This window comes from Humulus lupulus, chromosome 5, assembly GCF_963169125.1.
Source record: "Humulus lupulus chromosome 5, drHumLupu1.1, whole genome shotgun sequence".
Classification (NCBI taxonomy): domain Eukaryota; kingdom Viridiplantae; phylum Streptophyta; class Magnoliopsida; order Rosales; family Cannabaceae; genus Humulus; species Humulus lupulus.
In genome coordinates, this window is record NC_084797.1 from 11,307,691 (window position 1) to 11,321,908 (window position 14,218).

At 35.4% G+C, this 14,218-nt stretch overlaps 1 protein-coding gene across 2 annotated transcripts; it reads right to left on the bottom strand.

Moving 5' to 3' along the window:
- Positions 1 to 976: 976 nt before the first annotated feature.
- LOC133834437 (pentatricopeptide repeat-containing protein At4g31850, chloroplastic-like) lies at positions 977 to 4,688 on the bottom strand. Of its 2 annotated transcripts, none has more exons than XM_062264047.1 (6): positions 4,547 to 4,688; positions 4,302 to 4,433; positions 1,887 to 4,201; positions 1,588 to 1,693; positions 1,403 to 1,497; positions 977 to 1,267 (listed from the first exon to the last, which is right to left on the bottom strand). In XM_062264047.1, the coding sequence occupies exon 3, from the start codon at positions 4,090 to 4,092 to the stop codon at positions 1,903 to 1,905; it is 2,190 nt and encodes a 729-aa protein (XP_062120031.1). In that variant the 5' UTR covers positions 4,093 to 4,201; positions 4,302 to 4,433; positions 4,547 to 4,688; the 3' UTR covers positions 977 to 1,267; positions 1,403 to 1,497; positions 1,588 to 1,693; positions 1,887 to 1,902. The 2 variants fall into 2 exon arrangements, with proteins under 2 accessions (XP_062120031.1, XP_062120032.1); XM_062264048.1 differs by having other exon boundaries at positions 4,302 to 4,436; positions 4,547 to 4,674.
- Between the last annotated feature and the right edge of the window lie 9,530 nt (positions 4,689 to 14,218).

Here is a 14,218-nt window from a genome sequence, read left to right on the forward strand (position 1 = left end):
AACCACACAAACCAGCAATATATATATATATATATATATAATATACGCTTACAATAAAAAATATTCACCAGAAAAATTTATATACAAAGCAAAGAAGGTGCAGAGTAGTGTTGTATTGATTTTTACTCTGTTCTGAAAAATTTTACTGCTTCACCACAATTTATATGTATATATATATATAAAATAAAAATATAAACATAATCTAGCTAACTCAACAATAATTATAAAGACGCATTTCTTAAAAATTATGATAAATGCGCATAAACAAAGATAAAGATGTGAGAAATTCAGTCATTTCTGAACTTTTTTTATTTGGTTAAGAACAAGAAGTGAGAAAGTTTAGAACGAGGCTTACGATTTTCCGGCTCCACTGACTCCCATAAGAACTATAGCAATTTCTGTTCCAGAGAGAGAGAGAGAGAGAGAGAGAATTAATCAAGAGAGAAAACTCAGATTAGACCTCCTGGGTCTGAAAGTTTCGTTCTTTATTTTTATAACTACATATATAATTAAAAGAAAAAAGAAGAAGCAAAGATGAGAAGAGACCTTGGAAATGGGATGATGAAGCCATAAATGGTAAAAACTAAGCCCCGCCGCCTCTGTTCCAACTCCAATTTCATTTGTGATGATGGGCACCCAATAAATAAATAGGTCAATCAAACTCTAATACTATCCACATAATATAATATAATATATAATACAGTTGTGCACAGCACATTTCTCTACTAAATATATAATGTAACAAAGAAAGGGTTGGTTTGTTTTTTTTTTTTCTTCAATGTTTTTGGCAAGATTAGATACATATCAGAGCCATGTTTATTTCTTCAAGCTTTAAAACTGAAAATTTGAGGAAGCCTAACCAAAGTTGGAATTTTTAAGTACAAAAAAATAAAAATAACAACACTTGCATCCACTATTTCTTTTTTCCACTTCCTGCAAGGGATGCATCTTTGCCAGTACAATAATAAAAGAGATCTCATAACAAGTAAAAGCTTGATTAGCAATCATTTATCTTCATTCTGTATAATGTTCAAACCAACAATAATAACAACAATGGCTTAATTAAGAAAATATAGCCACAAATAATGGCCATAGCTACTATACTCCTTGATGTAATAACCAAAAGGAAAAAGTATAAAAACACCCTTGGGGAATAGGAAGAGCGTATGAACAGTTCAGGCTCCGATTCGAATAGGCAAATAGATTCTCAACTGTACAGCAATGGGCAAACCGTGTCTACTCGCCAACCACCATCAAAGGCAATCCCCTGAGGAACAAACAAAACCACAAAATGGCAGCAGAAAACACAAGAAATGGTCATGTCTTGAGAAAAAGTCATTGTCCAAGGATATATGCATACCAGGCAATGAGCTGTGCAAAGATAAATTAGTGTTTAGCTTACCAGCCACCATGTCTTGAGAAATAGTCATTGTCCAATGACATAGGCACAACTCTCTCAGATAAACTCAGCAGACGGAAGACTTCCAAGCCTTGGATCTGCAGCCGGAAGACCAATTATGAAGATTGAATACACTGGAATATCTCATATATTATAGGCAAGAAAGACCAAATAGCAAACAAGTTTACCTCTCCATTGACTCTGCATAAATTGAGCTGTAGTTTATCCACCAAAAAGCTCATTTACCTCTGCATCAGTTATGTGAGCAACGAAAGGACACCTCAAGCGAAAAAACTTCAAAATGAAAAAGAAGAGATATTGTGGTCAGCGTATGTTCTCTCAAAACAGAGAGTTTATATTAGAAATATTACAAAATATAAGATTAGCCGCATTATATTATAATGTATTGTAATACAATACAATAAAAATAATAGAGCCATGTTTAGTTCCTCAAGTTTTCAACTGAAATATTGGGAAAGCCCATTACCTTTTCTAGGATGGTCTTATGAAAAAACACTAGGAGTCTGATTAGAAAGTTGTACAAACGTTCCCACATTCGGGTCGCAGCCAACAACTATCATTTTCTTGTAAACTGCAAAAGCATGATCTGTATTCCCTGACGTGATGTAGGCTCGAATGAGAGCATTGTAGGTGAAAACGTCAGCTTCAAAACCCTTAAGCTGTAGTTCTTCATACATACAAACTGCTTGGTCCACCATTCCCGCAATCCCAAGACTGAGTATTAGTGAGTTGTATGTGTAACGATCAGGACAAATTCCTCTGCTCAGCATTTCATTGTAGAGTGATAAAGCTTCTTCTACCCTCAGTGATCTTCCAAGTGCATTAATCAAAAGTTTATAACAAACTATATTAAGACTAAGACCACTCTGCTTTAGTTCCTCAAAGTAACACAGAGCATCATCAACTTTTCCTAAAAGACAGAGAGAATCCACAAGAACGGTGTAAGTCTTAAGGTCTGGTCTTATTCCATCTTTAACCATTCTTCTGAACAAATGACAGGCAGTTTCCACGTCTCCAGCTTTTCCAAACCCATTTATAAGAATATTAAAAATCGCACGATTAGCTTTGCATCCATATTCTGCCATCTCATGGAAGAAAAGCATCGCTTCTTTGTGTCTTCCTAACTTAAAAAGTCCATCAATGAGCGAACCATACGTATGAGGAGAGGGGGCAAAATCACGACCAACATGATCATAGTACAAATCAATAGCCTTATCTACACAACTAAATTTCACTAAACTGGAAATGAGTATGTTATATGTGATTGTATCAGGCTTGCATCCCCTACTACACATTTCTTCATATATTCCCAATAGTTTAGTGATTTTACCTGACTTCCCATGCTCACCAATGATTTTCCCCGACTTCCCATGCTCACCAAGTAACAAGTTGTATGTGAAAATATCAGGGACACAACTACTTTCCTTTAATAGTCCCCTAATCAAGGTGTTGTAAGTACGAAGATTTGGTGAGATCCCTTTCTCTTTCATCACATCCAAAGTATCAAACGCCTTGTCAACATTGCCTGCTTTGCAGAGAGCATTAATAAGAATGGTGAATGTAACTACATCAGGAGCAAAACCATCAGCTTCCATTTCATCCCAAATTTCTTTCATAGAATCTACCTCTCCACAATCACTTAACTTGCCCAACAAAGTGATATAAGTAGCACGATCAGGTTTGTGGCTGCTAGCTTTCATATCTACAAACAATGCCTTTGCATGATCAATTTTACCTGCATTACAGAGAGCACCAATGAGAACATTATAAGTAACAACATCTGGCTTGCATCCCTCTTTGTCCATTCTCTTCAATACATCATAGGCCTCAACAATTTTCCCAGCCATTCCAAGAACCCTAATGCATATGGTAAATGTATAAATATCAGGCCTCAATCCCAAACGTTCCATCTCTTTTAACAAACTCATTACAGTTTGAGTATCCTTTTGCTTTCCAAATGCCACCATCAGTGCTGAATAAACCTTCAAGCCAGGCTTCATCCCTTCCATAACCATTCTGTTGTAAACCTCCAAAGCCTCCCCACAAAACCCTGACTGGAGAAGAAAACAAATCAGCCCATTATATGAAGACGCATTTAAAACGAACCCAGCATTTCTCATCTTCTCAAGCGCAATTGGTGCTTGTCGAATTCCACCCCTTATGTAAAGACCATCAAAAATAGCTAGATAAGTGTTCAAACTTCGTTTAACCTTTTTCTTCTGCATTAAATCAAAAACAGCAGCCATATCCTCCACCCTCTTATGAGTCATCAAAACTTCAAGCATGTAATTGCAAGTTTTAGTGGTGAGAACAACATTAGAAGTGGAGGGGGCACTTTGCTCAGCAACAACCTTGAAATGATAAAAAGCAGAATTTGGGTCCTTGGTAGACTTAAGAACCCTTATAAACTCTTGCGAAGATTTCAAAACTTTCTTCTTCTTCCTCTCCTTGGTTAGACTCAGTTCCACTCCTTCCTTTGGGATTTTCATAACAAACCCACATAGACCCATTTGTTTTCTCAAGTGCCCGTACGAGGAAACCTTTACATTATTTCCAAAGCTTCTTCCTTTAAATGACACACTATGATAATGACTCGAAGAAGTAGCTATTACTATCACAGTCTCTGTAAAAGCAGCACAAGTATAACTGAAACTACCACTACTACAATACATACTTGAAGAGCAATGCCAATCGAACAAAACAAAATCAGCAAAAGATAGCAATTTCCAGACACTAAACAAAATTCTCTTCCATGCCCCGTTAGTGTTTGTCAAATTGCCCCTGAGATACCGAAATATGCATACACATAAATATATATATATATATATATGTATGTATGAATGTGTGTGTGTGTGTGTAAAAGAAAGGAGCAGACACTTACAGAAGAGGTTAACCACAAAGCTTGGTGGTTATGGCGACTGAAGTGAGAGTGAGAGAGAGAATGGGGAGGAGGGCGTTCGCTCGGATATCTCTTATCCGAAGTTTTTTTTTCTTGGATAAAAATGTAAAAAGCCTGCTTTTTTTATATAATATAAAAAAAATGAATATATAACAAACAAAAAAATTAATTCTTTTGTTCTCAAAATAGGAAAGAGGAAAGTTGTGAAATCTTGACAAGAGGCTTACGATTATTGAGCTCCACTGTCTCCCATAAATTGCAGGTGTTTCTGTCTCAAAGAAAATTCAGGTGAGACCTCTCGTGGGTCTGAAAGTTTCCTCTTTTTCTTTTTAATTCAAAGAAAGAAGAAGCAAAGATGGGACCTTTGAAATGGAATGATGAAGCCTCCAATATCTGTTCTTTTTTAAAAAAAAATAGATTTTTATTCTAAAAGAGAGATATTTACATTAAGGAATTTTTAAGTATAACACACAGCACAATTCTCTAATGTACTTTAATACACAGTTTGTGTACTTTTCTTTTTATTTATATACATAACAACACATCCATGTTTATTTCTTCAAGTTGGGAAGCAAATTTGAAATATTTAAATAAAATTAAAGTTAAACAACATTTGTTGGCTATATATGCTAGGGGTGAGCATCTAAACCGACAAACCACGGTGACCGACCGCACCGCACCATACTACACCGCAAACCGCGGTGTCAAAAGTGTAATGGTTCGGTATGGTTTGTATTTTTGCTAAACCGCGCGGTGCGGTGCGGTGCGCGGTTTGGCGGTGTGAAATTTTGGTTTGCACCGCACCGCACCGCATACTTACAAATATATTAAAAAATAAACTTTACATATATACCATTTTTTATAGTTACCCAATATGAGATACTTGTATTTTTTTTTGTGTTTCACTGAACTTAATTGATAACTTGTGATGTTGTTTAGAACTTATTAAGGATTTGTTATGAACTAAGGATTTAATATTTTTTTTAAAATTTAAATTTTGTTATGACATATTTTTTTACACAAACCGTGGAAAACCGCCCAAACCACACCGCAAAAAATGGTTTGGTTTGGTCGGTTTGGTGCAACCAAATCACACCGCATGGTGTGTTCTAGTTACTAAACTGCACTTGTGGCGTGGTGTATTAAAAAGTGTTCAAACCGCCCAAACCACACCGTGCTCACCCCTAATATATGCATCTTTACATTACAATCAAAGAAAAAGAGGGCTCTCCCAAGAAGTAAAAGTTGTTTTTAGCAATTATTTGCTTCATTTCTACAATGCTCAACAATACAACAATGGCCATATATACATAAATATATACTTCTTAATAGTCAAGGTTGGTATTAAATTGAGAATTATGTCCGATGTAATAACCAAAAGAAGAAAAAAAAATTCTTTGCATAAACACCCTCGGGGAAGAGGAGGAGCATTCTCTCCAACAAACTCATTATGGGGTTAGACTGTAGAAAGTGGTCTAGAAGTAAGCATAAGGTTCAATCTCAAAATCAATTAGTGATGAGTAGAGTAACTCATGTTCTTATATATTGTTGAATGTAATCACACAACTTTCCATGTAGGATATTTTTCTCTAACAAATGGAGATTGAATAAAACAACCAAAGGCATTAGTAGAAAACAAAATATTCATTGGTATGACAACCTACCACTTCAGCAGCTCCATGCTTGAAGCTTGGATCAGTACTTCCAAAGCGATTCGCAGATTGACAAGCATCATCATGTGATGAAATTGAAAGTGAGAAACCTCAAAGCCAAAACCTCTCTAGTCAAAATCTATCTCAGCCAGCACATTTCCATCGATGTCTTTCAAAATAAATGTCCAATTCCAATGGCTAGGGTTTTCAACTAGAGGTGCACACGGGTCGGATTTTTGGGTTTCGGGTTCATCGGGTTCGGGTTTTGCAGGTTTCGGGTGGAGAAATATGGTACCGAAATTGATCTGAATTTTTTCGGGTTTTTTCGGGTTGGGTTCGGGTTGAGCTGCGCCTGCTGTGTTTTGGGCTGAAAATCCCAATTTTGCAAAAAAAACTATTTTTTTAGATTTTTTTTTAAATTTCGGTCGGGTTCGGGTGTAACCCGAACCCGAAATTACTGCATTTTAAACCTGAACCCAACCCAACATATTTCGGGTTCGGGTCGAATTAAGCCCGAAATGAACGGGTTTCTAAAAATTCGAGTTCTCGAGGTTCGGGTCGGGCAGGTTTTGCGGGTTTTGCGAGTCAAATGTTCACCCATATTTTCAACCACTGCAAACTGCTTGTTCCAAAACAATTAATGATTAGGTTTCAATTAAAAAAATTCATAAATATGATTGACACTTATAGGAGGGAGTAAAGAGGGAAGTGATAGAATAAATGTAGTAGAGTGTTTATTGGTAATTGTACTGATGGGGTATTAGAATAATTGGGATATAGTAGTATATATATGGGAGTGGTGAGAATTAGAGGATCATGAACTGTGTAACTGTATTTTGGGAACTTTTGCTCTGTTGGAGAGTGCCAATACTATCAGTTCTATTCTACTTGTTTACCTATTTTCAATATCTGGGTCTATCAAAAAATTTAATGAATTAAAGAACTTAAACTCAATCATTAAAGACTTATTATAGTTATGTAACTTTATTGAAATGGTAAGAACTGCAGAGTATAAGGCACTATCAGAAAGATAGTGAGAGGAAAGAGGGACTTAGCCCAGGTACAAATCATAAATCTTCCTCTATAGATGCAGTAGTCTGTGAACCACACCAACTTCCTATATATTAATAGATTGATGATGGTGTGGAAATCTCATATAGGTAAGAACTGTTAGAGAAAAATATCCCATATGGAAAGTGTGTGGGTACATTCAACAATACATAAGAGCATGAGTTACTCTACTCATCACCAATTAGTTTTGAGATGGAATCTCAAGCTTCTTACCATGCACTCCATTATACTTCTAGACAACTTTCCACATTCTAACATGGTATCAAGAGCCAAAGAAAATTCTAACGAGTATGTATTCGATCCAAATCCAAAAACCGGTCCAAAAAGATAGTCAAAAGAGCCACTTGTGATTCAGGGATAGTGAGCCATCCGATCAAAATCCAAAAACCAGTCCAAAAAGATAGCCAAAAGAGCCCCTTGTGATTCGGGGATAGTGAACCAAAAAGAGGTAAAGAGCCACTTGTGATTGAGCCGTCCAAGATTGGTGAACAAAAATAGCCACCATCTTGAGGGGAGATGTTAGATAAAAATATTCCACATGAAAAGTGTGTGAGTACATTCAACAATACATAAGAGCATGAGTTACTCCACTCATCACCAATTGGTTTTGAGATGGAACCTCATGCTTCTTACCATGTACTCCATTATACTTTTAGACCACTTTCCACATTCTAACAAGAACAACTAGCAAATAGGCTTACCTTTTCAATGATCTCTGCATAAATTGAGTTGTTTATCCACCAAAAAGGCATGCGTACCTAATGCATTGTAAACAAAATAAACCAACACACAATAAAAAAAAAATCTACAAATATATAAAAATTGAAGAGGGTTGTAAAAACCTTGTTTGTCAAATATTTTTATAGACAATTTATTTTATTTACTCATGATTTCTATGAATTAAACGTAGATTTTATGTGCTGTAAAAATCATGGGTGACCCATTATTGAGTTGTCAAAAGTTTTGATTTATATCTCTATCTAAAAGGATTCTTAATATGTAAATTAAAATCCTTGAAAATATGATCTTATCATGCTGATTTCGTGCATTAACTCACATATTTTCAGGATAATAGTTGATCTGAGTGTGATTTATTTTTTCAAATGAATTTGGACTTAGTTCTGCCCAGGTACAGAAATTGCCCAGTCAAATGCTCAACATGTAGAAATAGAATCAGATAGACTGACAGATTGTTTCCTTATAAAGAAATTTGCAAATCATTTCTTTATTGCTCTAGATTGCAAGAGAGTTTCTTTAAGACGTACAAACAGCTATAAATAGATAGCAAGAGCTCTTGGAAATTTAAATCTCTTTTCTTGTGATAAGGATAATTTATTTGATTTATTATGACTAAGTATTTTCAGTGATTTAGTTATTCTGGATAAGAAAGATTCGAAAATGAATCTAGTTAGGAAAAATGACCAAATTCGTTACAGCTAGTCAAGACTGATGATCATGCTGACTAAGCAGTTTCCCTGTTTTGTCGAAATAGAATCGACCTGACTGGAAAAAAATTTGGTCAAAGAAATTTGCAAATATTCATGTATTAATTGCAAGATTTCAGAATAGTTGGCCTTGGACGTTTTTCTCAGCTATAAATACCTTGCCAAGGCCATTGGAAAAATCACCTCCTCCATTTTGTATTTTGTAAACACTTGTTATTTTTTAGGAGTGTTTCTTTGTAAAGATTAAGTTGTTCACCTTAATCTTTGCGTGTGTGCTGAGTGCACTTGTCCGTATATCTATGCTGAGTGCACTTGTCCGTATATCTATCTTGTTCCTTATAAACATGTGGTATCTCTTATGAACGTGTTCCTAAGGATCTTCGGGAGAAGATTTCATCAAAGTATCACTTTGGGAGGAAGAGAGCACTCACTATTCTTTGAAGGGATTTCAAGAGAATCGACGTTTCATCAAAACCAGATTCGTAGAGAAGAGTACAACAAGATTGCGGCAATAGTTTAAGAGGGAGTCTTACGGTGTTTAAATCAATGTTTTTGTACACATTATTTCTATACTTACTGGTTTGTTCTTTGAGCATGGCCCTGTGAATGTAGGTTATCCAAGAGGATTTCTAAACCACGTAAAAATTATCGTGTCTTGATTTTTACATATTTTTCTGTTTCTGTCTTAACATTCGAATAAGTTGTAATAACAACTCTGGAATCAGTTTGAACAACTTAATCAATATTCTACATTTAATTAAGTTGTTTTACTCTAATCACTTGATAATCATAAAATACACGAAAATTCAAGTATTAAGAAACTTGATAGTGCTCCCCTAAACCCCCTCCCAAATATAAAATAAAAGGTAAAAAGAATACTCACCCTGAAAAGCTTATTACCCTCTGCATCAACTACAAGAGCAACAAAAGGACGCCTCAAGTGAAGAAACTTCAAAATGAAAAGGATGCATTAGAAGTTACATATCACAGATATGTGCATCGACACAGGCAGAAATGAAGATAAAATGAACACCACATTTATACAAACTTGTACAATTAATTAAAATAAATATTATGAACTAACTAATTATTCAGACTAACTTAACAGAATTCTATAAGTAAATTTGGTATTGATGTGTAAGACCATCTCCAATGTAAGATGTAAATTTTGTGTAAAATTTAGCAAAATGTAAATTTTGCGTGAAATTGCAACTGTTGTTAATGTATATCATTTTATCAAACAATTGTACGTCAATTAATGCCTTATTAATGATAGTAATAAATATAATGTTGTGAGGAGTTTGTAGTGAGATTAGCTATATTGGAAATTAATGGAACTAATACTACTTTGATGATATTATTTTGTCTATTGAGAAGAAATTCATTATAGTCTCAAGAGAAAAATCAAAACGTGTAAACTAAGTTGGAATAATTGGCTCTCTATATTTAATTGATTGAAGACTAAATAATGCATAAGAAAGTGAGTCCTTTAACTCACCCATAACTTATAAGATTTTTCAACATTATATATAAAGTATAATTATTTATTATCAAAGTCAGTGGAACTATTTTTGTTCAAAAGTTAGGCATATCACACATACACGACGTTAATAGTTTATCTTTTTTTGTCCATTTCTTTTACAAAATTTGACTTAAAACTATAACCTTTTATACCTTCTTATTTATTCATTGACTTAAATGAAGAAAAAATAACATGACAAATATTGAAAATTTTAACGTTAGTAATTTTTTTAACTTTTAAATCAAATGGCAAATATTTTAAATTGTGCAAGGGAGCACTATATATATATATATTAAAATATTGTGTAAAATTTAACACTATATTTGCCACATACATTAAATAGAGATGATCTTATTAACTGTTAATATGCTTAATGGGGTGGTGTAATTCAAAAAAATGCTAAGCACTTTTATCATTTCAAAATGATGCCAATTCTTTTTAGCATATCGAAAATACCCCTGACACAACTCTCTCTTCTCTTCCTTCTTCCCTTTTCTTCCTCACTCTCTTTCACTCACCTCACCTCACACCACCACTAAGAGAACCACAGTAGAGATCCCTGCACTACCAAAAGTCAATCAACCCCCTACGAAGGAAGTCATTTGTAGAGATCAAGACCAAAGTAAGGGTTGAGGAATCTTGGAGAAAAATCTTGTGGGTAAACAATTTTTTCTTAAATACTTGGATTAGTGATGTTTCCTTTAAACTTTTTGGGCATTTCGAATAGATTATTTTTTTGTTTTTTGTCGATCTACGTTTTTTGGAATTTTTCTTGGTTTGAGTTGTGCTTGATGGTTGCTCGATGCCTGCTCAATGCAGGCTCGATGGCACATCATTTTTTACGGTTGCATGTTGTGCTCAATGGTCACTCGATACTTGCTCGATGGGTGCTCGATGGTAATGTGCATTCTCACTATTTCATGCATGCTCGATGCCTGCTCGATGCAGGCTCGATGGCACATCATTTTTTACGTTTGCGTGCTTGCTCGATGGTTACTTGATACCTGCTCGATGCAAACTCGATGGTAATGTGCATTCTCATTATTTCATGCATGCTCGATGGAGGTCGATGCCTGCTTGATGTAGGCTCGATGGCCCATCATTTTTTATGGTTGCATGTTTGCTTGGTTACTAGATACCTGCTTGATGCAAGCTCGATGGTAATGTGCATTCTCACTATTTCATGCATGATCGATGGTTATTCGATGCCTACTTGATGATGGCTCGATGGTCATGTGCATTCTCACGATTCATACTCGATGGCATCCTCGACGCATGCTTGTTGATTTTTTTTCTAGTTTTTCAGCTAATTGTATTTGTGTTTTTTTTTTTATTTCAGGTTCTATTGTTTATGTATTTGTTTCTTACAACAATGTTTGGGAAACAGATGGTAGGAAATGGTATTTTAAGGAGGCTGAAGGTGAAGTGATACCGGTGGAGAATGATGTCACTTACTTGCAACTACTTGACATACTGCATGAGACATTTCAAGTGGATAGAAAGGTGTATGAATTGAAACTTGAGGTGCCATATGTATGCAGCGACCAACCATTTGCACCGGTTCAATTGAGGAATGATCGTCAACTTCGTGTATTCTTAGGAATAAGCTTGGAAAAATGGATAGTCTTATGTGTGACTCCAGTTAAGAAGAATGTCATATCAGATCCTTCTCCTAGTGTGAACAAAAAAGACACGACCAGTGTCGATCCATCTCCTGCAGGTAGCAGTTACAAGCATCTTAGCGAGGTGGACATCTTTGTTCTAGTTACTGATCTGATGGCTACTATTCAGCTTGATATACCACAAGGAGGTCCCACAAGTGTGCTTGAGGCATATGAGTACGATCCCTATGTGAATGATGATCCATTTGGTAATTTCTTTGAAGATAATGATGATGGTTCCGAGGATGACTCGTATTATAGTGCAAATGTTTCAAATGAGGAGTTAGACACTTTTCAAGCCTAACAAGTAGAAGAAGAGTCAGGACTGCCTCTTGCACAGGCACACCTCCCAACTCAAGGACGCCGAACACCTGCCAGAAGCGGTAATCAACCTGCTAGGACAGAAGATAACACTAGGTGGAGGGAGACAATTGTATCAAGAGAATATCACACCAGATGGAGTGCCCCAATGTTTACAAAAGAAGATATTGATGCATCTGCTAAAACCCATTCCTCATCATCTGGTGCACCAATGGGAGAAATATATGTTGGGAAGACTTTTGAGGACAGGATTGATTTAAAAATCAAAGTTGCTCTATTTGCAATGAAGAATAACTTTGAGTATATGGTGAAAAATTCTGGTACTGACGTGTGGTATATCACATGCAAAGATCCTGACTGTTGTTGGAGACTGAGAGGGAAAAAACTACTAATGTCCCCCATGTTTGAGATCATGGTATACAAGAACGTACACACATGTGTAGAGTCCAAGAACTTTACTTAGCTAATTGTTTAGTAGTATTATAGTAAGTTTAGTATTATCTTTGTAACTGTGGATTTTTTGTTCAGACTGGGAATTATTTGGACACTCATAGTAGTACTTATAGATTTTCTAAGTTTAACCTATAGTTTAAGAATATTAAGTATAACCTAAGGTTTGATTATATGACTGATATTAAGGATTATAATTATTATACTATAAGGTTTAGATATCAACCAATAGGATTTTAAGCACATGTTATGAATGGGTAATTAAGGATTAAGTATTTTTGAGGATTAAATTAAATAAGGGTAAAGTTTGAATGTTATAGGGTCAGTCAGCAGCTTTGAATACATTGAAGGCTTAGTCAAGGCTGTTTACTCCATTCAAACTTAGCTAAAAATGTGTAATTTCGTGTTTAAATATTCAGCGTGTGCCGATATATCGCAGCTATAGGGGGCGATATATCGCAGCACGTGGATACGAAAAACACGAGACGATGCACGGTCGCCTCGGGCATACTGGCCCAGGCGATGTATCGCCTACAGGGGGCGATATATCACCTCCTCCAGCATGAATTCAAACATTTTTGAATTCTTTTTCTTTCAGCCATTCAAACTTCTTCAAAAGTCCAGCATCTTTTGAACGAGTCTTCAGCCTCTGCTGAACGATTATTCAAATGATTTTCACCTAAAAAGCCATTATTTTTATTCAAGTAAAATCAAGATACTTTCATTCCCAAACTCTATAAATAGGACCTAATACCCAGCCATTATTCACCTTTTGCTCTAAGTTCAGAAGCTGCTAGTGTTAAGTGAGTGTGAGAGTGTAAACACCTGGTTTGGGAAAATCATAAGCTTAAACATCATAAGCTTATCAAACACTTTGGGAAGTAAGGTTCTATAGTATTTCGGTTGTGGTGTAATTTGATCTTACAAGTCTTTGAGGTAACCAAAACTCTAGTTCATTTGTTTTAAGTTATTTTCCCTTCTCTTAATCTTCTACTCAGTCTCCTAACCCCATTTTATTTTGGTTAGGAAATCTAAGCTCTTGAGCACATAAGTTTTGGTAAGTGTAACTTTCAATGGTTTAGTCTTTCCATCCCTTTCATTTCATCTCTTTTCTTCTTTAGACTCACTCTTTTTAATGGTTATTAGGAGTGTTCCAAAAAGTCCCAACTCAGTCCACATATCCCGGTAACTTGGTAAGGAAAATAGGCTAGAATCAATATGTTATATGCTTATGTTATCTTATGCTTTATGTTATTAAATGTGTTATGAATATGTATGTTTGTAGGCTTGGGCTGATGCCCTATTTGACTAACTAGACCCCAAAAAGATTATGGGCATATGCCTACTTAGCTAGTAGGACCCCACTAATCTCATAGGCATAAGCTTGTTTAGTCTATGGGACCCCAAGTAATAATGGTCATTATAATAAGTGTATGTATTAAGTGTTATGATATGTCTTTATGTTTATTATGAAATTTATGTGTATGACTATGTGTTAGATTTTCCTTGCTGGGCATTAGGCTCATTCCTTTTTGTTTTATGTGCAGGAAAATAGCTTTAGAGGCGGTAAGATTCGTGACGCTTAGAGGATGTGTATCGATGATGAATGGAGTCAAGGGGCCGAGCGTTATTCGATTCGAGGATGTAGTCTCATTTTACTTTTTATGGTTTTACATGTATTTTCCGCATTTTCTATGTAACTCTTTTCACTTTAAGTTATTTTTGTTTTAAAGACAATGGGTACCCATATCCTACTTATTTTTATGAAAGTAACCTT